The sequence below is a fragment of the Dreissena polymorpha genome, chromosome 10 (genome assembly GCF_020536995.1).
Source record: "Dreissena polymorpha isolate Duluth1 chromosome 10, UMN_Dpol_1.0, whole genome shotgun sequence".
Classification (NCBI taxonomy): domain Eukaryota; kingdom Metazoa; phylum Mollusca; class Bivalvia; order Myida; family Dreissenidae; genus Dreissena; species Dreissena polymorpha.
In genome coordinates, this window is record NC_068364.1 from 65,208,306 (window position 1) to 65,235,629 (window position 27,324).

At 34.7% G+C, this 27,324-nt stretch overlaps 4 protein-coding genes across 5 annotated transcripts; all 4 read right to left on the reverse strand.

Moving 5' to 3' along the window:
* Positions 1 to 552: 552 nt before the first annotated feature.
* Positions 553 to 3,095, reverse strand: LOC127848633 (uncharacterized protein KIAA1958-like). Its single transcript, XM_052381210.1, has 3 exons — positions 2,234 to 3,095; positions 1,605 to 1,856; positions 553 to 1,275 (listed from the first exon to the last, which is right to left on the reverse strand). Exons 1-3 carry the CDS (start codon positions 3,025 to 3,027, stop codon positions 831 to 833), a joined length of 1,491 nt encoding a protein of 496 aa, XP_052237170.1. The 5' UTR covers positions 3,028 to 3,095; the 3' UTR covers positions 553 to 830.
* Positions 3,096 to 6,304: 3,209 nt separating this feature from the next.
* On the reverse strand, positions 6,305 to 25,832 carry LOC127848634 (uncharacterized). 2 transcript variants are annotated; one of them, XM_052381212.1, is made up of 8 exons: positions 25,751 to 25,832; positions 14,615 to 14,738; positions 13,992 to 14,029; positions 13,810 to 13,869; positions 12,954 to 13,092; positions 11,921 to 11,985; positions 10,348 to 10,510; positions 6,305 to 10,225 (listed from the first exon to the last, which is right to left on the reverse strand). In XM_052381212.1, the coding sequence occupies exons 2-8, from the start codon at positions 14,700 to 14,702 to the stop codon at positions 9,534 to 9,536; spliced, it is 1,245 nt and encodes a 414-aa protein (XP_052237172.1). In that variant the 5' UTR covers positions 14,703 to 14,738; positions 25,751 to 25,832; the 3' UTR covers positions 6,305 to 9,533. The 2 variants fall into 2 exon arrangements, with proteins under 2 accessions (XP_052237172.1, XP_052237171.1); XM_052381211.1 differs by lacking the exon at positions 25,751 to 25,832 and adding an exon at positions 17,111 to 17,231.
* On the reverse strand, positions 18,301 to 20,840 carry LOC127849180 (uncharacterized). Its single transcript, XM_052381901.1, has 2 exons — positions 19,787 to 20,840; positions 18,301 to 18,305 (listed from the first exon to the last, which is right to left on the reverse strand). Exons 1-2 carry the CDS (start codon positions 20,838 to 20,840, stop codon positions 18,301 to 18,303), a joined length of 1,059 nt encoding a protein of 352 aa, XP_052237861.1.
* LOC127849181 (uncharacterized) lies at positions 20,910 to 24,737 on the reverse strand. Its single transcript, XM_052381902.1, has one exon. The coding sequence runs from the start codon at positions 24,735 to 24,737 to the stop codon at positions 20,910 to 20,912; it is 3,828 nt and encodes a 1,275-aa protein (XP_052237862.1).
* Positions 25,833 to 27,324: the final 1,492 nt, after the last annotated feature.

Here is a 27,324-nt window from a genome sequence, read left to right on the forward strand (position 1 = left end):
TTAAGCAGCAGACGAAATAATTATGTTTAAGGGAGGTAAATGTGTGTTTCAGGTTCAAGTAGACTAGTCTCCCTTGAATGAAAATTGCAATTGAGGCTCACCATGGGGTTATTGGGGAAGTAGTTCCAGTATCTAACTGAAACAGTGAAAAATAACGATATTTTTCACTGTTATGTTTCACTGTTTGAAACAGTGAAATACCACTTTTATTTCACTGATATTTCTCTATAAACCACCGGAAAGCATAAAATAAATAGAGGATATTTGTTGGTTTCGGTAGCATATCGAATTTAATTCACGAGTGATCATAGAAATTTATATTTTCACGAGTGGCGTAGCCACGAGTGAAAATATTTTTTTCTATGATCACGAGTGAATTAAATTCGATATGCTACCGAAACCAACAAATTTTCTTTTTATTTTATGCTTATTTTTGTAGTTTTGTTAATTTTCCGAATTTGCCTCATTAAGTTTCCCCGTGGGGTGCCTCAATTTTTAGAACGCACAAAGAACTTACTACACAAGAAATAGTTCACATCTGTAAAAAGTGTATTACTATTAAAATCAATGTTTTATTCAACATATATCTTTTTCATACTTTATACATTCAATATTATTACAAACAATAGTTTAATTTAAATTATTATGAAATTAATAGTGTTGCATATACTGGCGTAGTAATTTGTGTATTCAACTGATCTCAAAGTTACGAAAGTGCTCGCCATGTTGAACAACACTTTTACGACTTGCTGGATTAATAACACATAACTGGATTAAACTAGGAACGCAAACATATTTCAACAGTGTTTTTGTGCTAAATGGTTTCGATATCAATCACTGTCACTCTCTGCAATAAGACGGATTCGCTTGTAGTGTCGCTGTACAGGGGAATCTGCGGTTACCGCCGGTGTACGGGATGGAGATTGCCTCTGGTGATTGACTACGTTCTGTGTCTGGGAAAGGCCCATGTAAGATTCAGAGTTGTGAAAATTAAATGTTACATTGCCCTGGAAATGTGAGTTCACAAAAAATCCTCGGGCCATCGGAAAATCACTTGATGCAGGTGTGGCTGACGCAGTGGCAGTGGCTGTGCGGTTGTGCTTTTCAACTGACTGGTTTGAATGAGAAAGTATTTTTGAAATATTTTTTGACTGTTCCTTGTTCAAACTGCTGTAATTATTTAAGCTGTTAATATTTCTGTGCCCTGAAATCTGTATTATTTGATGAGCAGGAACATTCTCGTCATTCAGCTTCTGAATCAAGTGCTTTCTTGCACTGAAAAAAGTTTATTTCTATGGTAAAAATAAAATCGATATTCAACGGTACACATGACATATTACATAAGATATAAGTTGTAATTGTTTTGTGTGCTCTTGAAACACTTCAATAAATACATGGTGGTCTGTCAAGTACTGGATGTAATGGAACCGGAAAGTAGAGGAATAGTACTAGTCGAGTACAGGAGATTTTATGAATTAAAATTTTGAGTGTTGTAGCATGTAAATTGGACAAACAACACCTACTTAATAAATGGGAGGTAAGTGATTTTTATTATATATTTTAGTCTTGTTATGAAAGTAGTGTATATAATATGGGGTTTTGACCTGTATGGGGTGATTCTTGGCTCTTGAATACCAGCATCTGTTTTCATCTCGGTCATTATGCTGTATAGCTTGTTTATTCCCATGGCAGACTTCCTGAACCAGCATTGCTGTGTCTTGTTGCCAGGAGTTAAGAAGAAGGGGCTGTCTTCTGTCATCATGTCAACAGGGCGTTTGTCGGCATATAGCTTGTAGAGATGCACCGGATCTCTGTCAGGTTGTTCGGGAACTGCATATGCCAGTGGCTTGACTTTCCTATGAATAGTTAAAATGTGTGTTGCATTAAATGTTTTGTTTAAATTAAATACTATTCCAACAAAAGTGAAGTCTACTGTATATTAATAATACAAATAAGAATTATATTGTAAAAAAAGGTCTATAAATTCACTTGTGATAATAGAAAATATATATTTTCAATTGTGGCTTCGCCACTCGTAAAAATAATAATTTCTATGATCACTCGTGAAATAAAATCGATATTCTACCTTAACCAACACATATCCTCCATGTTTGTATTATTTTTACTAAAGAAAAATTCCATTTAAATATTTTATAAACAGTACCAGTTTTTATATAAATAAAAAATTATCAATTCAGATTTGTGTACAAATATATTAAAGTAGGAAAATCACCTTATATCCCTAGGATTTTCACCAGTACGGGTTTTTGTCTGACGCTCAGTGTCGAAGGTGATGAATTCTTCACCAGTTTCAAAATCGATTCCAAGGCTGACATCACCCCAGCATAGGGTGTGAATTTCCTTGCCGGTTCTCATCCCAAAATGGGTTGTACATATAAGCCACAGTGAGTGTAATAGAGCTCTTGGGCTTGATTCTCCCAGAGTTTTAGCTGCGTACATAGCTTCAATATGTTCATTTGTTAATGCCTGGGCTTGATGCGGTTTATTTCCATAACCTTCTTTTTTCAGAGCTTTTTGTTTACTTTTTAATACTTCCCTCACTTTGGCAAATTCAGGGTCATTTATCAAAGAGTGCTTGTAGTTCATGTGCCTTAAATGCCTGTCGATTGAGCTTAAAAATGCCCTCAAAGATGTGGGTTCATACTCTGATCCATCTTTTTTAGTCACACCCAACAAAAACTCGCAGACCAGAGGGTTCAATTCATGAGGAGGTATATTTTCAATATTTCTTGCCTCATTTTTGTGACTTTTTAGGAAAGTTTTGAAAAGTCTGATGTCATTGTCGGTTTTCTTTTTTGTATTTAAATTTTCGTTTTCAAGCAGAAAGCTATCCACACTTACAGATCTGAAATTCCTTGTTGGTGTTGATGTTGGGTTTTGTTCTTTTTCTTCCTGTGTTGATGCTGTTACCAGTGGATGTGGGGCTGATGTTGCTGCTCCTGCTGTTGGTGCTGCTGATGTTATTTCTTGTGATTTTGAAGCGCTGTCATCATCTTGTTCATTCATTTCATTAAAAAAGTCATCAAAGTCAAAGATATTTGAGAAAAGAAGATTTATTTCATTGTTTTCCAATTCATCCATTGATGTTAAAGAGTTAAGCAGCAGACGAAATAATTATGTTTAAGGGAGGTAAATGTGTGTTTCAGGTTCAAGTAGACTAGTCTCCCTTGAATGAAAATTGCAATTGAGGCTCACCATGGGGTTATTGGGGAAGTAGTTCCAGTATCTAACTGAAACAGTGAAAAATAACGATATTTTTCACTGTTATGTTTCACTGTTTGAAACAGTGAAATACCACTTTTATTTCACTGATATTTCTCTATAAACCACCGGAAAGCATAAAATAATGTTTTCTCTGTTTGTAAGTGGTCTTGCTTTTCTTGATTTCCTTTGTCCTCCTTTTTCTAAAGCTGGGAAAACGTTACCATTGGAATTGCAGCATATGGCACGGAGCTTCCCGGACTATACGAGCGTCAAACCAGAACAATGATATGAGATAACCACTGAAACAACCCGAAAGTCCCGCCTAGGATTTATACCACTTAAGATAAAATTCATCCCATTTCGTTCTACAAGAATGTTGCCTTTAACCGTTTAACTTCCAAGAGACCCAAGGAATATTAAGTAGCAGGAAGTTGTTTCTTAATTGCGTTAGGGACCATAATTTCAAATGACCAATTTGCGAGTGGTTTATCAAACAGAGGGTTGGAAACGCATGCCTGAGCAGTTGCGGGCTAAATGGTAAGCGTCAGACGAATCACTTTGTTCGCAGGCGAATGGTTGAAAAGCTCAGCGATACAAAAATTGCTCCACCTGACATACTGCTTTTCAATGGCCACAAGAACATCCGATATGTATTAAGTTACAGAGCCACTTCTGAAACCACATAGGAGGCAGCTCTTGGAAATGTCCTCTTCAAAATCACAATATCTTGACTGCAACTGTCTCATCTCTACAGCGCCTTCAATGATTGAAATATGAATTGACAAGCGTGCCGATCAGAATGCAGCACCATAGTAGTTTTTCAGTAAAGTGCAACCGCGCGTTTGTAATATGAAGTCTCCACACTGATCCGACATTTTTCTAACCGTTCAAACGCGCGGTTGCACTTTACTGAAAAAATACTTATTTGTCTTAAAAGATCATGATACCTATTTAAACAGAGATCCTTAAAAATGTTAACTGGGTCGCGCTTTATTCTCCCAACACAGATCCGAAAAAGTCACGTGGTATAGGCATTGTGGTTACAAGTATTGATATTTTACTTTACTTTTGTCCACTTGTTCTTTATTTACCTATATTTCCTTTGAACCCGCATATCAAATACATATATAGTGTGTGAATGAATGCTTTTACTATTATCAAATACACTATTGCTCCCTTATAATATATACGAACTGCTAAACATTACACGAAGATAATTTACATACCTTTGTGTGATTTACACACGTGGATACAAAAATCGCTGTGACATGGCCAGTATAATTAAAAGGAGATAGGTATCGTAAACATGTTTTACGAGGGAGTATTGAACAGGAAATATATTTATCCACTCTTTCTAAGAGTATGTTAGAAATAACACACTAGGAAGCAAATACGGATTTCTTCCTGTTTCAAAGTTGCAAAGCATTATTTTCTATCATGTAACAGAGCCACACAAATACATGATTTACCAGTTTGTAATCAGATTCCACGTATACAATGACACAACGACGCATCACCCAGGACCCTGTCAGCCAGTAAAGTATTGACATATTTTGAGCGGTATCATTCATGCACTCCGCGTCAAACTAATGCGAATTATGGACTATACACTTCGAAGCCTTAGCCTACTTAACAAGATGTTTTGTATTTACATGTATACGCACGCGGGCAGTCAAAAAATAAATCAAATCCATAGCCTGCTTTAGAGAAGAGTTGTCATATAATCATCATCATCAAATATACATTTTTGTTCGTACAAATATGTGCTTGATTAATGAACATTTGTATAATAGAACACGTTCATGTGTTAAACCAAGCAAACAAAAAACAATATCAACACCATTGCATCACCAGCGTTTTAAACATCGTAAGTATTTGCATCATCAACATTAGCATTTGTATCAATAACAACATCCTTATAATCATCGTCTGATCACCATCACCACCACTACTATCATAAAATCGGGATTACAGATGCACAACCATCTTAATTATCATCAATAAAACCATCATCGTGGTCTTAGTCGTTATCCTCATCGCCATTATTAAAATTCATATTATCCTCTTCAGACTCGTATTCATCATCACACTTATTATAATCATCATCATCATCATCATCATCATCATCATCATCATCATCATCATCATCATCATCATCATCATCATCATCATCATCATCATCATCATCATCACCATCATCATCATCATCATCATCATCATCATCATCATCATCATCATCATCATCATCATCATCATCATCATCATCGTCATCATCATCACCATCATCATCATCATCATCATCACCATCATCATCATCATCACCACCACCATCATCGTCATCATCATCATCATTTTCATTTTTATCATCATCATCATCGAAATCGCCATTACCAGCATCAACAGCAGCATCACGTTTCTTCTCATTCTCAAATCATAATGTACATCACATCAACGACCGCTTACATCAAAATTGTCATCGTAATTGTAGAACCATCTTACTGATCAGCATTCATAACCACCAATGACTTGCTCTCAAATTTAATAGTTACCTTATAGTATTTGTGTACATTTTTATTACATTGTAAATGAATGTATTTATAAAACGTTTGGAACGGAATAGCTTTTCCTCGGTATTATCCGTTTAAATACGTTTTATTCGTACACATATGTAATTGATTATTGAACATGTGTATTTATTAACACGATCATGTGTAAATAAACACAGACAATAGCAAAGAATGGAAACATGACACAAGCATGACCGGTTTTTGATGAATACCTGAGAAAACGCTTCAATGATTAGGAAGTTCGATGACCAAAGTGGTACACGCAAAGTAGACACCACTTAATAATATTTTATACCGTTTGAGTAGATAAGTGTTATTTTCAGCTTTGTTGGGATTCATTGAACATGCAATTGAATATGCAAACATGTAATAATTCATCATCATGCTGGATTATCATAAGCATCATTTCTGTGGAACACTGCAATATGCATACTAGTGTTCCATAGTTACGGTGGTTTTGGTATTATTCATAACAACTTGGCTTTTTTTTTATTTATACATTGACATAAAAAGACATTTGAACATAAAATAATAAGCATTTGGATACATATACATACAAACAAAATAAAATGTAGCCCAGCGCTATTTTTCTGGCATATACTTATCTTAAAGAAAATGATAATGAAACAAAAAATTAAACACATACAAACGAATTAACTTCCAACTTTTCTAAGGAATCCAATACAACATACTTTTGAAATGCATTTTTGATTATCTACAAAAAGGCACAAGAAAACCCGTATGGCTCACCATACACTTATTAAATAATTGGTGTTAGAAAAGAAAAGTTCTGGATAAGTTATTTGAAAGAATGTCCCGTCCTCTAGTGACCCCTTTGTTCAATGAATACTTCATAGACAAATTGATGTTAATGTTTTGTTCGAATAATTGTTGTGGTTTTGACAGAAGAGTTAAATATAATTACTCTCTTTAACATTCTATACCATAATACCATAAGTGGTGTACTGATATTACATAAGAAATGTATATCAAAGACAAAGTTTTTTTGACAATGTTTATACTACGCTAAAACAGTGCACTTCAGTGAGAATGCTGCACAAATACAATAGTGTTACAGATAAAATATTTTGGTATTGTAGAACGAAATTCTCATTACATTCGTAACGATTTAACGTTTGCTACTGAAATCAAGGCAGCTGAAATATGTGTCCCAGGGATAACTGCTTTAATTATTAATAGTAACGTCAATGATCTTTAATAAAAATCAGATATTTCTGTTTCAACATCATTTTAATAAATCTTTATTTAAGCATATTATTCAAATATTTCACACAGCCTTTAATTTGATATTTTTATTTTCGGACACTTTAAAAGATTGTATGCTACCAATAAATATAAAAACTAAAAAGGTTTTCAAACATGCAAAAGTTTTCGGAAAATTAACCCGTATTCCATTGCCAAGAACAATTCGATCCAGAAATACAAATAATTAAATATAATATCAATAAATGTAAATGTTTTAAAGGACATTTTATTGCACATGATAAGGAATATTTACATGCTCCATTTCAAATGTTAGAATTAAAAACTAACGTTGTATTCATTTAATATATTTTTTATTATTTAAAGAATTCTATTCAGAAATAAAAATTAAATGTTTGTGAAACGCAATGCCCCCTCATGCGCATTGAATACGCACAGCAGCTATTTTTGAGAAAATGTCCAAGTCAAAGGCCAATAACTGCGCCAAAAATCACTGGACCGGAACGAAACTCTCATTACATCTATAAGTTATATCGATGGACTTGCATACCAAAATCAGCTCAGTATCTGAAAGCGTTGCGTAAATAAAACTCCTGAAAACGGTTATTACATATAACATGTATATGTCAAAGACCCATAACTTCGCCAAAAATCAATCGATGGACTGGAACAAAACTCCCTTTTCATCTGTAGGTCATGTAGGTAGACTCACACACCGAAAATCAGCTTTATATCTGAAAGCGTTGCGTAAAAAACCACCGAAAAACGGAAGGCCTGACGGACAGTGCGCCTGCTGTATGCAAGCGTACAGGGGGCATACACGTAAACTTTGAAACTTTAATCACAGTCAATCATTTCAATTTACAGAGTCTTTATTAATCGCTTTACCTAAAAAAGCATTTGCAAAATATTAAAATATCGCAGGTATTTTGTTTTCACAATATGCTAGGCAATTATATACACAAATTAAAACCAGCAAACATTCAAACAAATTCAAACATGTTCAGCAGTGTGCATGACACAATCTTATATTTGACATTCACTAACTGATATTATTTTTGAAAACTTACAGTTCATCATGTGTAATAAACATAACATCAGATAAACATAAAATCCCAAAATTGATGTTCATAAATTGATTTGATTTCGCTTCATATGATAGCAGGATATTTTAACAAAAAAAAGCAATAAAGAATACACAATTTAAGAAGAAACATTTGATGCAAAAGCACCGCATATCCTTAAATAGCATTCAATCATAATGTTGTCTCATAAATAATACCACTAGTCGTGTCATTATACAATGGAAATCACGGTTCGTATTCTGAAACGAATTCATAAAGTTAAGACTTCTGATTAAAATACTCTATTATCAAACCATATATTAATTTGATTATAATAATTGCAACATTTAAATCATGTTGACATGCAAAGTTTTTACTAAAGGTACCATAGTTTACATTTTTTCCAAAGTCTATAAATCACTTGGTATAATAAGAATAATTTAGTGACTACTGACTCGGATAAGGAATGTAAATGCCAGCTCGAAATATAAGGTAAATGAACACACTTTTTTTAATACATTTTTTTATTAGCAGAATCAATCCAAATTATGTCAGATCAAAATATAATTTACCAATAGGGCCATGAATGCTCTTTAACTGAGTACACTGATACCATTTGTTCAAGACATGATCTTGTTGTTTTTTTACCTAATTTTACTCAGATTTAAACATGAAATTCATATTGTCAAGAAAATCATTCCTACCAAGTTTCATAAATACTTAATAAGTCATAAATGTGGCTTCCTTATTGGTAACAGGGTTTTTCTTAAATTTTACTCCGTGACCTAGTTTGGGTAACACATCAATCGGATTTCAACACAGCCTAGAAATTGTCAAGATAAGCATTCTTACCAAGTTATATAAAGATTCATTCACAAAATGTGACCTATACAGTGGCAACATAGTTTTGTCTAAGATATGATCTAGTTAACTAGTTTCTTGATTCGTATGACTCATAATCGAGACTCGGCAAAGGTATTTTTGCCATAAACATTATGACCACGCTACATCAAGATTGAGCCATAAATGCGGTCGACAAAATGGTAACAGGGTTTATTTCTCACATTTTACATACTCATTGAAGGCACGTGATTAGATCTTGGCCTAGATATTGTCCATTAAAATATTATTACAATTGATGAAAATTGTGGTTACCAGCTAACAGTTGACGACATACACCGTATGACACACACCGGACGACTATGGACGCAAGTCAGAGTTGGACTAAGCACTTTGTGCTAAGGTGATATAAAACAACGTAACATGTACACCCCGTCAAATTTTTGCGAGGACAAATAAAGTCGCTTGCCAAAGTGATTTATCATAAAAATCGCCAACTGGTAACTTGGTATTTTTAAATAATGGGTGATAAGCAGCAACATTTCGATGTATGGTTCACTCTGGCACCGGACACAACTCAACTATACATTTCGACAATAATAATAAAGGCTTCTTATGTAAAAACATCTGCCGCTAAAACGGGTTTAATTTGTTTCATATTTTCATAAACATGTGACATTTTGTATCCTGCTTCGATTCGTTGACTGTTTGGAATACGTTTCTGAAAGTCCTCATTAAGGCAATAGTAAAACTCTGGCAACCCATGAGTCAACATCCCTACGACTTCAACAATGTCATACAGCGGATTAATGCATGCCAGCATAGGTGCCCCGGAAGCTCCCTTTTCCACGAAACAATTAATGAATATCTTTTTGTCAGCATCGTATCCGATAGAACATTCGTCAACAACTTTAAATTCGCAGTTCGCCTTCAAATTGCACTTAAGATCGTTTCCGTGTTTGTGAACAAACAACCGCAATTTGTGCATCTCTTGTTTTGTAGAAACGACTACTTTACATTGTAGTTCAATAATTTTATTGTGTTTAGATGGATGACCATAACTGATTAACGAAACACTTCCCCCCATAAAAGGTGGTTCCCATGGTTCCTTCCTTATTGCAAGTTTAAGTGGTAACGATTTGTCTGCATTACTTATTTTCAGAATTGCAAAATCAAGGCCTTCATCAGAATAGTATGCTCGTTTGAAAGTGTATTTTGTAGCAGAACAATCGTCTGGAGGGTCACTGAAGACAATGTAGGCTTGTAGCAAATTTGACGAATTTTTCACTCCTGTTAGTCGATGATCTTTGAAACGATAAACAACGTAGGAAATACATCATTATTATATATCTGCATTTAAACAGTTTAAATGAATTAAATATAAAACGAAAATGGTTCCTTTCATGCTGATATTATATAAAACCTACCTAAAATGCCGTTTACAACATGCCAGGCCGTTGCAACATATATTTTTCCGACTCGAAAACCTGTGCCCAAGGTTTTCCCATCTACCATAATGACTCCAACAGAGTTCATGAGTCTGCGATATGTGTCCATCATTTTCGTTGTTAAACTATCATCGTGGTCTTTCTAAAAAATAAAGAGGCTATTAATAAAAGTACGTTACTTTAATTTTAAGATGCCATTGTCGGAACATATTTTTTTTATAAAAACGGATAATCGCTTCAACATGATTAATATATGCATATTAATTAGCCCCAGCATTAAAAAATATACAAAAAAGAGATCGTTTTATACCGATGTCAATTAATGAGTTTATATTATTTTACAAAACATGTGTTTGATTAAACAACTTTACCGTGAAGACATTTTTGTCAATGATACAATGCATATTTTGGATGAACACGGTACAAAGCACCGTTTTAACTCTCTGAAAATATGTCGGTGCTTATAACGTTAAGTAAATTATTAAACATATTGCATATGTACCTTGAAACGTTATCGAAAGATGTTGCCTATGCGATGGCTTCAAATAATTGTGATGTAAACCTATTCCAAATGCTAGTACTATTCGTTAATTAATGGCTGCGATATGTAATTAAATCTTTGGATCTTAAAAGCTTGTTTACGTGGTATTGCTTGGTAAAGTTATACTATTTTGAACCACTACGCTTGATTTTGGTAGACGGTCTACCGGTGATGCTCTTTTCATTTTTTATCGTTTATCCTAGTTGTAGCCGCAAACAAAAATTATGTGCGACTATGTGCTTTTTCTGCAAATAACCTGTCACACATTGCCAGTCACGTCGGGAAAAATATGTAGTTGGTGCAAGTACGTTTGACTTGTGAATGCACCTAAAATTAAAAGTCCTTCGTATTGTGTCGGAGGCATTTTTGACGCCAGGTTGCATTCTGTATAACATAATAAACTTATATTATGTCTGATGATCTAAATGGTCTCTTCGCCCTCCCCACGGTATCCAGGTATAGACACCAAAAGCCATCAAATTTGGGTGGATAGTTACATAGTTATGAGTCTTAATAGGTTTTTGCTGGAGGTCCGATTTCGGTCATTCTTTGATAGAATTTAAAATCCCTTCTCCTCTACCAGGATCAGATAAGGTACATTTTGTAGCGATTGTTGGGGGGGGGGGGGGGTAAAGTGTATATTGACGTGGCTAAATTAATTGAATAAAGTTGATCGATAGCGAAAAAAAGTCTGCACTGATCTGATATTAGTGAACTGTTAATGTTGATAACGAATGACGAAAAACGGACGACGAAATATGAATCTTGAGTGATAAGCGAACGAGGATATCATGAACATGCTACTGAAAGACATTCAAAGAAATAAAATAAAATACAAATAAAAAACTGTACGTTCAATATTACATTTGTCCATAATGTGTTTCATATTTTATATATTTTGAAAACTAATTAGTTAAAATAATTAATAATGTTTTCACAATAATATTATCAAATACAAACTACCGAAATACTGTTTATCCATGTTATAATATACAGATTATGATCATTTACCTTTAAATTGACCATGTAGTACCTTTCACAATTGAGTCCAATGTTAGATTCATAACGCAAATGTTCTGAAAAAAAGGAAGAGGGCGAGTATCAAAATCAAAACCAGCTCTCAGTCATCCTTTGTAGTACGGCTTAAATGGTGGTGACAAATGCACCGTTTGTTTAAAAACAGAAATGTATTGCATTGTTAAAAATTTAAGATAAGATGAAGATATGCCTGTAATTTAAAGTGTATTTGTAGATAAAATGTGCTTGCTTAACAAATTCACCAAACGCACTTATAAATTTAATTAAACACCAGAATTATTTTAGAAATATTGAAGATGTATTTGAAAGTAAGATTTATAAACATCAACATGATTCGTGTTTCATGGGATGAATATCGTTTCATCGTGTATTGATTTTCTTAGTACGAATTTTACATAGTCCGTAGTTCATCTGAGTAAATGCATACATCTGTAAATCGCCGCTTATTAGAGCTTTCAACCTAAAATGTTTCAACTGTAACCGCTTACACGATAGGGACCAGACAAATTAAAATTCAATAATAAACCAAGGAAAACTAATGTAAAACATGAAAGCAATCAAACAAGAAAAATTACTGTAAACTATGGAATCACTAATTATTCCTCTTGTATACTTCACTTGACCCCACTGATATTCTTCTACTTTTGAAGTTCCATTTTATTAACTCTTATAGTTTTTTTGATATGCCTAGGAAAAAATGCAAGCATACACATTACAAAAAGGAAATGACTTTAACATTTAGGAATCAAGTGTTATAGTTCTTGAGTATTTCACTTTCCCTTCATGAAAAATATTCATATATGAAGTTGCAGACTGATACAGTATAAGTCCCGGATAAAATTTAATAAAAGCATAACAAGGGTAGTATTGATATTCATCTAACAAGTATGCGCACTGTCTCATATGTAAAACTCTTCTCTACAATTGGATATATGTACATTATCAAACTTACTATCAGAATAAGAGTGATTATATTGCATTGATCATATAAACGCTTGAAACATACCATCTGACAGCACAACTGATTTTTCAGATTCCTTTTTTTCAAAGTCGCTAAGCTTCAAGTTAGGTCGTCTTAGCATGGTCTGCTTTTGTTTTCGTTGCTGACCGCTTAATGAAGTGGCGTTAACATAACGTTCTTTCGGCTATTCAATTTATAAAATAAACAAAAAGGAATGCCCTCCAATAATCAATTGGCAATGAAATATTTCGTCCAATTTTACTTTCAATTTAAATGCTTAATCAAAATTATATTGAAAACATTTAACGAATAAACATGTATTTATATAAGCATGTATTTATATAAGCAATTTCCAATGTCTTTACCGTTATTTGAAATATCCTAAACAGATTGTTTTAACAGTGCTTACTGTATATATTTGTTAAGGGATGCTTGCGGAACATACAGACCAATATAGTGATTACGAGCTAACTTTTCACTTAAAAGTTTTTTTTACAAAAAATATCTAGATGGTTGGTCAAGCAATATGAAAGCTATTTTAAACAGTTAAACAATTAATTGAATGAAGTTGATCGATTGTGAAACCAAAGGTTTAATTATCTGATATGTTTACACAAATGTTCATAGCGAATGGCGGATACAGAAATCTGTGTTGTTGCGCTTAGCATGCATTAGCATGAACATTCAAGCATTCAAGTGAGAGTCATTTAAAGACGTTTAATAAAAGCAAAAAATCAAAAGTCGATATTCACAATTTCACAAACAGTTTGAATATTCAATATATTTAGAAAACTTATTTGTTGAAATTACATATAATATAAAAACAATAAACTTAGATAATATATTGTATATAGTTAAATACTGATATCGATGTTATCATCTCAATTTTCTTAACATTTACCTTAAAGACGTCCATGAAGGCTTTTGTACGCAAAAGTCTATGAAAATACGACAAAGTCAACTGTAATGAAAAAACAAAAGGACAGGTAACAATATAAGACCTACACTGGGCCTTCATTGAAAAACACTTTATAGATCACTATTTGTAGAACGGCTTTGAGTTTGGTGACAAGAGGTACGTACTGATTGTAAAAAACCCCAGCTTGTATCTGAAGATGTACCTAAAATCAAACATGCATGTGTAGATAAATGTTCGTGCTTTATAAATATAAATAATGCTCTTAAAACAGCTTTTTAAAACAGTTTCTATTTAATTTGAGACGATTTTAGTTCTTATATTGCCTATCAACAGCGACATGAAAATATGTATTTGATGGAATTAACATTTATTTTATGTAGTTTTGCTTGTTTATAAGTACAAAACATTGTTCAAGATCGCCCTGAGAAAGTGTATTCATGCGTTAATTTATCTCATTGAGAAATATCTATCTAGGACGTTGCATTTGTAAAAGTTTTCGAAATATGTTGACGATCGACACAGGAAATATCTTTTAAATACGATAGCAACATTTAGTGTTCTTGTCACTTGTCATCAAAGATATATTTCTTCTTTGTTAAGTTTCATGTTTATAACTTTTATCGCTTTTGAGATATGCCTAGTACAAATTGTAAGCAAAATATAAACAAGAGAAAATTACTCTTATTATGAAATCAAGTGTTCTATTTATTGTGTACTACATGAGATCTATTTACCTTACTATCTGGATGTGTTACAGTGCAAAAATCATAATGATAGTGACACATACCTAAAAAAGATTGTTTAGATTCCTTTCTTGTATTCTCGCTTATCTTCTTTTTCATTCGCCGCCCCTTTTCTTTTTGTAGCTTATCCATGCCTAATGAAGTGGCGATTAAGTGTTCTTTATCGAGCTATAACATACACAAAACAAGCAAACAAGACAAACCATTGAATATGTGATAGTGAAATATTTGAACGGATACCCAAATATGTATATAAGTATTGCCAAAATAATATACATGTATCTATACATACGTTTACTAAATAGTTTGAAAGCTTATTTCTCCCGACAGAACGATAGCCCAATTTGCAGATTAATCATATTGAACACATATTTAAAGACGGCGACTGCTACTTTACAATTGGTAGCGCTGCGTACAACTTTGCAGAAATCACGTGCCTGAAACAGTTCGCCCTTAGGCACTGAACAGTCTTATCATGTACTTTGTGATATGGTGAAGGCTATTCACGCCACAATACAGTTTGGAAATAAGCAAAGTTAGTATCAGTAACAACACTGTATGCTGCTCTTTTCAATAATCTGTTTAGATACACAAACATATGTTTATATTTAATAACACAAAGGACGGCAATAACAATATTACTTACGTGATGCATTTAATATATATATATATATATATATATATATATATATATATATATATATATATATATATATATATATATATATATATATATATATATATTTCTAAATATGAGTCTATATACAAAGTGCTGCAGTAAATTTTCGGTTGTTGTTATCGTTTTGCAAGTAAATGTATGCATCGTTAGCTATATTTTAAAATTATTGTATAGTCTAATGTAATTTTGATAGTTAAAGTCAACTTTAGTATAGAACAACAGAGTATTTGGTTGCAAAGGAGAAATCACGAACGACATGGTATACCTGGAGGAAATAAAGCATAACACGATTTACATTTATTTATTTGAAATCGGTATCATGGACCGATCTTACCACAGTGTACCCATCTAAGGCAGAAACAACCATGTTATTTGCAAGCTAAGGGTTCAGGTGACGTGTTCTGCCAAGGCGGGCGTAAGCACCTATATTCAGTAATTATGCCATCACGTATGTATTAATAAATTATATTTATATTTGCGTTACGCATTCCTAGTGCAATGCATTATAATACATTAGCATTATTCACTAAACACATACGTTGATATGGATGAATAGTTAATTCAAAATGTTGCGGTTGATATAACAAGCTTAGAGGAATGCACATTAAAAAAAACGTTTAGGGTCATTTGAACACATACATGTTCGTGTTGTGAAAAAAGCTTCCACAATTTAAACAGTATTTAAATAAGAAAACTTTAGCTTTCAAATCTATATAAAGATGAAATTTCTAGTCCGGCTCGAAACAAATATTAAATAACTTAAGTCTTATGATAACTGTTGATGTACGTGTCGCAAACAAGTGTATAAGCGACAGGTGATTTTTTTTATCGCGAAATACATTTGTTTTTAAACCATTTAGCATACTTTATGTTGTAAATCGTATATATTATATATGTTTTACCTTGCCAGTGCGGTATTAATTAACGATTCCCATTCAAGCATATAAAAATCCTGTCGATGTCTGTATAGTCAATATTCAAAAATGTCAATCTAAATTGTATTAATAGTATAAAAACAACTACACAAATATGCATTTAAGCTTTGTCAAAGGTCCAAATCAATATGACAACGCAAAACAATTAGCATTATATAACATAAAATGTATTTTTATCTTAGACCAAACAATAAATAGCTCGTTTAAATAATTGATACTAATAATCATCATCCATAAGTGAGGTTAACATTTTGTTTCACCTTTTCTAACGAGGCATATATTTACAGCTTGCTAAAATGTATGGACTAAAATTAAATGTAGTTAACTGTTTCTGTTTTATCTTATAGCTAGGTCAAGTAAATAATCATTTTGATAATTTGCTTTAAAAACAATAACAAATCAAAGTGACCCGTGTAATCGAAAAAAACTTTTTTTAAGTATTTAATTGTAGGTGTTGATCCTCTAAGTTGCTTTTATAAATGTATATGTAAAATTAAAATACAATTAAAGGAAATCATTGTTCGTTTTTTCTGAGCATCAACATATTATACTTTCACCAACACATAAAATGTAATAGATCTAATAAATAAACATTTTTGTTCAGAGATATGTTAATATCTATGACACACATTGCATGTACAGTCAACCACCTTGGCCTTCTAAGCTTACTGTTTGGGCTGCTTTGGGTTCAAATAAATTATCGTGTAAATATTGCGTAATTTTGCCAGGTTAAGCAGAACAAGTCGAGCGCATTACTGAGTTACTAAAGCCTTAACCTGAGCTTGACTTAGTTTATCGTCATCATTTCATTAAATATGCAATCTAAAATGTGCAGAATATTTTTCTTCAACACTCGCACAAGGATTCTCAAATTCATATACAGCTACAGATATAAACCATGCCGTAAGAGATTACTAAATACATACATTTGTGTGCTGGGCCATAGTTCAGGAATTGGTGGAATCATACAAATTCAAAGAACAACGCCTTGCCAGTTAACCGTTTTAATCGTAGTAAACGTTACGACCAAAAAGTTGGTAAAAGACTGAAAATACACAGAAAACAGGTTTAGAATGACGTAGACTTATTAAAATACTTTTATGACTAGTGATATTACAATACAATATCTATTTTAACGTGTACCAGTTGTTTAAAGAACATATAAACCTAACACAAGTACAAATAGGTTTGAGTACGAATCTTGAAAATGGTAAATTTTACTATGAAATATTCAAGAAGAAACTCTGAACTTATGCAAAATGAACATTATTACCAATATGACTAAATTAACAATATAAACACAATATCCTTACACTGTGTGGACTAAAGAAAGCCATGAAATCACAAGAAAATAAATGTGCGGGATGCCCGACCAGACGTTTCCGGTTCAATACTAGGTTACATTATACTATTATTAAAGCATCGATACAAAAACCGACACGGCTCGGGGATGAATCGAAAACAGAAATAAATGGAACAGTCGTTCCAGAACACTCCCCGTCCGATGACAATAATTTGGAATCGCTATCAAAAATAAAACACGAAAAAATAAAATCCTGAATTTCACATAAAAATTATGGTACAACCTTTGGAATAAATACGGTAACAATTGACGATAGCAAATACGGTACTAACTGATAATAGTAAATATGGTATTGAGTTGAAACATCAAAAGAGAAAATTTTGATATGACCCAATTTACCTTTTGTTTACAAGAACAAATATGGTATTCACTTAAAATGGTAAATACGGTATCGAATTCTTTGAAAAATAAAAATAAAAAAACAAACTAAACCATTGCTTAATGGCAAATCAAAATTGTTTCTTCTTATAAGCAAAGTGATGACTATTTCTAACAACACTACACCAGACTAAATTACACAATTACAATTCTCAAAAATATCCTGATGCCTTAGCTTTAATTGCTGCAAAGATGTATTCTTAATGTATCTTTGTATTATATACATTGAACTTCTTGTGCATAGAACATCATTATGCATAAAATGAAGAAAATTACATTCATCTTTAAAAACAGTTACAAAATGAAGACATATTTTGAAATGTGAAAAGGCATGAACCATAGATGCTTTCATTGTTACATCTGAAAAATAATCTTTCACCCTGAAGTGAGTAATCTTACATGAAAGTAGACATTTAGTATTAAAACTTACAAGTACATAACGCATTGAACTAGTGTATACTCAATACATAATAGCACAACCTTTCAAATGAAATGCATATGACCATTTTAAAGTATTCAATATCATATATAAGTCTTACATTAATACTGCATTTAACCAATGCCATTCAATATTATCTTTAGCCAAGTAAAGATAATGTCTTTTAAGTCTTAAAATATTGTGAATAAAATTACACACATTCATTTACCCAAAACAATGAGCTATCAATTTCAAAAATTAATGGCACAATATCAAAGAAATGTTCAACATACATCTATGTACACACAATGACTGTGACACCATATCAATCTATAACAGCCTATATAGATTTCAACAGTTATTCAATGAAAACACTAGTAAGTCACCATTTACTGTGTTTCTAATATCTCACAAGCAATACCATCTCAACAATGGGTCTTACAAGGAAACTCTGTTTTCCTTCGGCATTTATGATACACAATTCAACTTTGCGAATCTTTCCGTCTGTGCTTGGAAAGATTTTGTTCACCCGTCCCTTGGGCCAACAATTGCGGGGTACGTCGTAATCTCTCAGGAGGACTATGTAATTGACCTTTAAGGGACTTTGATCATGATGCCATTTAGGCCTTGTTTGCAGGGATTGGAGAAACTCTTTTCTCCACCTTAACCAAAATTGGTTTGCAAGATACTGGACCCTTTTCCATTGGTCTTTGTACAGGTCCTTAAGGGACATTTCATCAACTGGTTGTTGGTCAAGATCAAGTTTCATAGTGAGAAGTGCAGATGGACTCAAAACTTCAGGACACTCTGGGTCAGTGGATACAGGTACTATGGGGCGAGAATTGATTATTGCGCTAACCTCTGCCATAAGTGTGGCTAGGACATCATGGGTAAGGGTATGAGTGTTTGACAGCATGGATTCTAATATGCGTCTGGAAACCCCTATCATTCTTTCCCATATACCCCCCATATGTGAACTGTGGGGGGAATTGAACACCCAAACACTATTTGTTTTTGCAATGAAGTCTTTAGTGTCTCCGTCTTCTACATTAATCACATCTACTCCAATGTGGTCTGTAGCACCTACAAAGTTTGTACCACGATCTGAACGATACATCTTAACTGGGCCTCGAATGGCGATCAAGCGTCTAAGAGCATTTATGAATGCTGAAGATGACATTTCATCGACTACCTCTATGTGAACTGCACGTACAGAGAGACAAGTGAAAAGCACTGCCCAACGTTTAGCGCTCGCCTGTGAGCTTCTAGTCTTACGCGATACAACTTGCCAAGGGCCAAAACAGTCTACACCTACATATGAAAAAGGTGCGTTTTGCTGTAACCTGTCTGAGGGTAAGTCGGACATCTTTTGTTTCTCAAAGCTACCCCTAAGCTTCTTACAAGTCACACAATTGAAAAGGAGAGAGGAAATGGCACGTTTACCTCCAACAATCCAATAACCTGCCTGCCTTACTGCACCTTCAGTGAATAAGCGCCCTTGGTGCTGAACGGATTCATGGTAGTGACGTATGAGCAACTTAGTGACATGGTGTTTTGCGGCTAAGATTATGGGGTGTTTCTCTTCTATTGGAAAGTCACCCTGACGCAGGCGTCCACCAACTCGCAGCAATCCTACATCATCCAGAAATGGATCCAATGCAACCAGAGTACTACTACTACCTACAGGGCTCTGTGAGGAAAGAGCATCAACTTCTGCTTTGAAGCAATCATACTGAACTTCTCGGAGCACAACCTCAGTAGCTCTAGACTTACTCTCTGGGGAACTAGAGATGGAACATCCATGCCAACCTCTCTGACTACAACACTTCTTGAAAGACGAAACAACATGCACTAGAACACTTAGAGCAAGCAGTAATCTACTCCAAGATGAGAAGCGCTCAAAACGGTCTGTTTCCAAGCGAGCATTGCTACCAACAGACGTTTTCATGGTAACAACATCTGTGCGAACTTCAACATCTAATTGTGGGTTTAGAAGTGGAAAGAACTCATTCGACATTGGGGTTTCCTGAGTGCAAAAGAAAGTTGGACCTGACAACCACAAGCCATCCTGCAATTCTTTGGGACTGGCTCCTCTAGTACCGATGTCTGCAGGGTTTTTGTCTGTTGCTACATATCTCCATTGCTTTGGAGAACTTACACGTCTGATCTTTTGAACTCTATTACTGACGTAAGTATGGAACCTACGGGTTTGGTTTCCTATGTAACCTAGCACTACTCTGCTGTCTGTATAGAAATGAGTATCGGCGATATTGACACCAAGATTCTCAGAAACTAAAGTGTACAGCTCTGTGGCCAAAACAGCAGCGCAAAGTTCCAAACGAGGAATAGTATGACCTTTAGCTGGGGCGACCTTAGCTTTACCCATCACAAAACTGGCCTTTTTCTCACCAGCACTGGAACACCCTACCACATACACTACTGCTGCTATTGCCTTTTCTGACGAATCTGAGAATACATGAAGTTCAAGATTGGACATTTCTGAAAGTGACACATTGAACAGACTTCTACTGACTTTCACACACTCCAAATCTGCTAAACTGCCTAGTCAATTGTACCACTTGGCCTCAAATTCTGTGGTCAGAGGTAAATCCCATTCTATACCGCTAGCGATTACATCTCTTAAAATCAGCCTGCCATTGATCAAAATTGGCGACAAAAAGCCGATAGGATCAAACACACTATGAATGCTTGAAAGAAGGCCTCTCTTCGTGACGGGTCTATCTTGTATATGACAATCGAACAGGAAGTAGTCCTTATTCAAGTCCCACTGAAGTCCTAAACTACGCTGAGTAGGTAAACTCTCAAGATCAAAGTCCAGACGGCTCAAATCTGTTGACAAATCTTCCCGAGACAACCCTTTCATAACGTCTGGGACGTTTGAAGATATCTTATGAAGCCGAATTCCCTTCCCTGCTAGTGAAGCTTGGGTACGTTCAATCAAACTCCTGGCTTCTGAAACCGTAGGACAAGAAGTAAGACCATCATCCACATAAAAGTCTCTCCGAACAAACTCTTTGACATCTTCGTCAGAATTCTCAACTGATTTCTGCAGACCATAATTTGCTATGGCTGGAGATGGGCTATTCCCAAACACGTGTTTACACATGCGATACTCAACTAGAGATTTTGAGGGGTCATTATCTTCATACCATAGAAACCGAAGGTAATCTCTGTCACACTCTTTGACACCGAAGCAGTAAAACATTTGCTCTACATCAACTGAAACTGCTACCTGTTCCCTACGAAACCTTAGTAAGACACCAAGCAGACTATTTGCTAGGTCTGGACCCTGGAGCAACACAGAATTGAGCGACACACCATTATACTGACAAGCTGAGTCGAAGACAACACGAATTTTATCAACCTTTTTGGGATGGTAGACTCCAAAGATAGGTAGGTACCAACACTCAGCATCATCTGCTAGCTTAGAAGCAAGTTCTGCATGACCACTAGAAAGCAGGTTACCCATAAAGTCTACAAAATGCTGTCTCTTAACAGGGTTCTTGTTCAGACTATTTTGGAGGGATTTGGCTCTTTGAAAAGCTTGGGCTTTATTGTTGGGAAGCTTGGGTCGTGGTGACTTAAATGGAAGTGGGGCGGACCATTTACTGTCGGAACCTAGTGTGAATTCACTGTCCATAATGGACAGAAACTCTCGGTCTTCAATGGACAATGACGCTTTCTCATCACGGACAGAAGATGCGAACACAAAATCATAAGTCATACAATCTAACTCATGAACATTGTTACATGGCATAAACAGTGAATATCTACCATTATCAATGATATACATGCTTGAACAGTTATTTTGATCAACATTGTCATTTTCACATTTTTCAGACACAACATATTTACTCGAACATGGTGGCAAGATAGAGGCTCTCCCATCACCTACAATGTAGGTTTTATTTACATTTACATTGTTTGTAATATGCGAACTACCGAGACAAGTCTCGCCCACAATAACCCAGCCCAATGGAAGTTTATGAGCATATGGCATATTTGATGCCCCAATCTTCTGATCCATCACATGGTGTGCTTCTATAAGGTCTCTTCCAATCAGAAGGTTGACACTACATGAGGGATCGACTGGTGGGATGTGTGGCGCTAGATCCTTCAGGTGGGAGTACGCCAGGGCGACTTCTGGCGTAGGAATCTCATCTCTGTTGTTAGGCACTTCACACTCGAGCATTGATGGCATATCATATGAAACACTATTTTCATTAACACTTGTTACAACTAGATCAGTGGCTTTTCTGCCATTTTTCACTTCAATGCCGTTACACGTATTAACTGAGTATTCAACAACATCACCCTTGACATTCAATTCATCGAAAAGTGTAGGTGAAGCCAACGATCTATTTGATTGATCATCGATCAATGCGTACGTTTGCATTTTCAGTCCTGTCTGTTTGCTAGAAACTTCCACCAAAACTATTTTAGCACACGACTTCCCGACAAAGCCAGGGGTACCGCAAACTTGAGTGCATGAACTGTTCACGGACGAAGAATGTGTTACACCTTGGGGAGCAGGTACTCTATTCCGCTGCTGAGGCTCCCCGCCATACTTTGACGACACTGCTGGAGTAAAGTGCATGGCCGTGTGGTGGTTGTTGCCACACTCACTGCATTTCAATTCTTTATGACATGAGCCATGGAAATCATCAAGACACTTGAAACACAGAAAGTTGTCTTTCAATAACTTCTTTCGATCAATGTAACTTTTCCTTTTAAAGTCCCTACATGACGCTAACATGTGAGAGTTGGAGTTGTGCAATGGACACTTGAATTTTGCTTGCCTACTTGGTGTGTAAGTACTTTGGTTTGTGTCCACATTCAGTTTGTTCACTCTGACACCCAGGGATCGCTTCTGGGCCTGAGGTGTGGCTATGCTAGTTGTCATTTCATACACAAAGCTAGGATCATTCTTCATCCTGCATTGCAAGTTCAGAAATTCCACAAAGAATGAAAATGGTGGGTACGGCACACTGTGTCTGATTTTGTACTCTGAAGCTTTAACCGTCCACCGCTCTTGTAGATGTATGGGAAGCTTGGCCACGATGGGAGAAACACCATACGACGTGTCATAGAAAGAAAACATGTCTTTGTACTTGGGGTTATCTTTCAGAAAGTTAATTTCTGACACACAATCATACAACTCATAAAGTGCTTTTGAATCTTTAGGATTAAGTCTAGGAAAAGCCTGCAGCCTTTGCCTTAAAGCAATTTCAACTCTTTCTGCTGCTCCATATCTCTCATCTAGACGATCCCAAATTCGTGATCTTGCAGATTCAGCACTGCCAGCACATGACGCGCGAATACTAGATGCCTGTCTGGAGGACTCTGGACCTAGCCACTTAATCATCAAGTCTAATTCCTCAAATGCTGTCACGTCAAGCTCACTCATTACAGTTCTGAAACTTGTCTTCCACATCAGATAGTTTTCACACTTTTCGTCATACCGGTATAACCTGTTCAGTAGAAGTTCCTTTTTAAGCAAGTATTTACTGAAGTCATGTATGCTTTCGACTAAGAGTGATGGTTGCTCTGTTGTAGGTGGTGGTGGTGCAAACTCAGGCGGAATAAGAAATGAACTATCATCATGGATTAAAGTTTGTTTTTCTGACTGTACATTTTGCACCTTTAAAATGTTTTGCTGTTCTGACACTTTAGAAGAATTTTCTAAAAAAGTTGCAACCTTTTCCTGAGATGATGGAGAATGACAGGAAAGTTTCGAAAGTACCGACTTATTACCAATAGAATGCACACTTCCTTCGAAAGTTTCTGCCTTTACTATGGCAATTGCTTCTTCTTCCTTCGTTTTCAGTAGCTGCAGCTCCGTTTGCAAATCCGCTTTCCTCCTTTCAGCAACAGCTCTTCTAATTGCCTCATTTTCTTCAAATTCAGCTTTCTCTCTCTTTAATTGAGCTTCCTTCTCAGCGAATAGCGCTTTCGTCTTAGCCGCCTCTGCTTCAGCCTGCAGCTTGACTGATATTACGGATGAATGAGCTGATATCCGAGAACTACCAGATGCAACTGAAGACACTTCTGTTTTATTATCCTCAATTTCTTGTATGGATTCATTAAGTTTACACAAGAATTCTTGTTCATTAAATTCTATAGAAGAAATTTTCTTCTTGAGTGAAATGTTCTCAATGTTACTTTCTACTGTACATGTTCTTGACAAATAATTTGAAAAATCACTAGCATTTGCCTCTAATACTTTCTTCTTAGTTAGAAAGTCCCGTTCCACTGCTTTAAGACGTTTAACATCACCCTTCGGTATATCAATTAGAGTAATAGATTCAATTTCATCAAAAAGTGGATTAACAGTGTTTTTGAACTTTTGAACATTTTCTTCGTAAATTTCCATCGCTGGTTGTGTTAACTTTTTGATACGTGAACTAGTTCTTGTGGTCATATTTTATGGCGGTTGTATAGTTCTTATACAGTTCTTTTACTGTGCTGGGCCATAGTTCAGGAATTGGTGGAATCATACAAATTCAAAGAACAACGCCTTGCCAGTTAACCGTTTTAATCGTAGTAAACGTTACGACCAAAAAGTTGGTAAAAGACTGAAAATACACAGAAAACAGGTTAAGAATGACGTAGACTTATTAAAATACTTTTATGACTAGTGATATTACAATACAATATCTATTTTAACGTGTACCAGTTGTTTAAAGAACATATAAACCTAACACAAGTACAAATAGGTTTGAGTACGAATCTTGAAAATGGTAAATTTTACTATGAAATATTCAAGAAGAAACTCTGAACTTGTGCAAAATGAACATTATTACCAATATGACTAAATTAACAATATAAACACAATATCCTTACACTGTGTGGACTAAAGAAAGCCATGAAATCACAAGAAAATAAATGTGCGGGATGCCCGACCAGACGTTTCCGGTTCAATACTAGGTTACATTATACTATTATTAAAGCATCGATACAAAAACCGACACGGCTCGGGGATGAATCGAAAAAAGAAATAAATGGAACAGTCGTTCCAGAACAATTTGCCAACTATATACATTACCAGGTATTTCAGTAAAATCAAGATTTATATTGTTGAAACCAACATATGGTCAATATTGGGTTGAATGCGTTTTTATTCTTCTTATCTGTGTAGTGTTTAGGACCACCAGACCTTCCGCAATTTACGAAATCTCCATTCATTTACAAACCAATTTAGATTCACACAGCGCCATTCTCAAAAAGCAAGAATCAAGTCACAAAAGGCAATTATCAAAACGAAATAAGACAACTATTTGTTGCCTTTTAGTATTACTACATCAATTATTATTCCAAAGTGTGCATAAATGCACTTGAAATAGTACTATTAACTGAAACAACACTAGCAGTTAAGATAATATGTACCTTTTGATCACATTGATGATCTTTTCAAACTGCTGTAATCACAAACGAAATCGAAAGTAAAGTGGATTTAACGGGGCTTTCCATTTATACGTAATATTTGTTACGGATCGCTTTTTTGGACATGTTTTGCAGTGCATTTTAGTTCATAATTTGTTATTATCATTTTCTATTCAAATTATTATAATTATTAGTAAAGTATTATTGTATTATAAGTATTATTATAATTATACTTAGTATTATTGGTATTATAATTGGTATGATTATGGAAACTATTGGTATTATAATTTATATTATTAGTTTTGTATAGTTATGTTTATTTTAATGATTTTACGCCGCACGTTTAACACAGCGGGTTGCTAGTACACAGCAATACAATTAACAACGACTCGTATTTATATCATGAAATTATTGTAAATCATTAGAGGTAAACTTTGCCCACATTTAAAGGTAAATAACAGTCGTTCCAACAAACAACCCAACTCATAAACTACCTTTTTAAAAATTATCATGACTGCCGGTAAGAACTAGGAGATTCAGCCTCGTCATGATATCAACTGCGCGGCGCTAGAAAGTGCGACACATTTTGGCGGGTATGTGACGTGTATAGTCAGGCTGAAGGGCGATTTTGTCGGCGATCTCCGAGAAGCTCGCATTGAATTCAACGACAATGTGAAGGAATTAGATTAATTCGCTTTTAAATAAATATTGCTTTTGAAGATTGGCATGACGTTGTACGAATGGAATCTAATTTGGGTGGGCATAAAGAACAGCGTTCGGAAAAGGTTAATTTTTGTAGACGACTTTACTTACCAAGAAAACCGTAATTACAGTCGTCAACAAAGAATCTGAAACATCTGACACCTCTTGTCAAATACAACTTTTCCTCAGTGATATTGGCATTGTGTCGTGTTTTATTGTTTAAATATTCTACACAAAAACTGGTGTGCGTATAAACCTCGGACCTTTTTGTTAAACAATCAATAATTTATATCTTTACGTAGGAAATATCTTCGTGGTGTATGGCACTTTCTTGTAGAAACAATGTATTGCCTTTCTGTATTGCAATCTTCAAAAGTAAGTTTTGTTTGTTTTTAGAAATGTGTCCATGTTATAAGCGCTTATTTATTTTTGTATTTGTAGTGTGTTACCATATTTTCCAGATTGTAAATAATGATAAATATTTGACGTGGTTAGAATGAAAGAGTAGTGTAAGTATACAGTTAGATCGAATGCCGTTGCCTTTGAATATTGAGCATTGGACTCGAAATGGACATAAATGTACAATTTTAAGTAGTTATCAAATGGTAGGATTCGATTCGCTGACTCTTACATGGAGCTATTTTTTTTAATGTTTAAGAATACGAAATAGTGTAGCCATGGAGTAAATTGTTACCATTAGTTTGATTAAAAACGTGCGTCTCCTCACAAAAAAATTGAAGTAAAAACGCGTGTCATTTATCAGTAAACATGCTCATTTGCTCTTTAGTACATTTGTTGTATGTTCTACAAATCAAATTTTGAAATACGAAACAAAAGCTTGATTAATTTTTTATTTACAACAGTGTTTTCCCTAA

Bases quoted from the DNA above. Each gene is read 5' to 3' on its own strand.
- LOC127848633 (XM_052381210.1), bottom strand. From the start codon at position 3,027: ATGAATGAACAAGATGATGACAGCGCTTCAAAATCACAAGAAATAACA. The intron at 1,857-2,233 runs GTGATTTTCCTA...AACTATTCATAG, and splicing joins GAAAATCCTAGGGATATAAG to GAAAGTCAAGCCACTGGCAT. The intron at 1,276-1,604 runs GTCAAAACCCCA...AACTTTTTTCAG, and splicing joins CCAAGAATCACCCCATACAG to TGCAAGAAAGCACTTGATTC.
- LOC127848634 (XM_052381211.1), bottom strand. The intron at 14,030-14,614 runs GTATGTGTCACT...GTTTGATTTTAG, and splicing joins ATCTAAACAATCTTTTTTAG to GTACATCTTCAGATACAAGC. The intron at 13,870-13,991 runs GTACGTACCTCT...TTTTCATTACAG, and splicing joins GCTGGGGTTTTTTACAATCA to TTGACTTTGTCGTATTTTCA.
- LOC127849181 (XM_052381902.1), bottom strand. From the start codon at position 24,737: ATGGAAATTTACGAAGAAAATGTTCAAAAGTTCAAAAACACTGTTAAT.
- LOC127849180 (XM_052381901.1), bottom strand. From the start codon at position 20,840: ATGTCCAATCTTGAACTTCATGTATTCTCAGATTCGTCAGAAAAGGCA.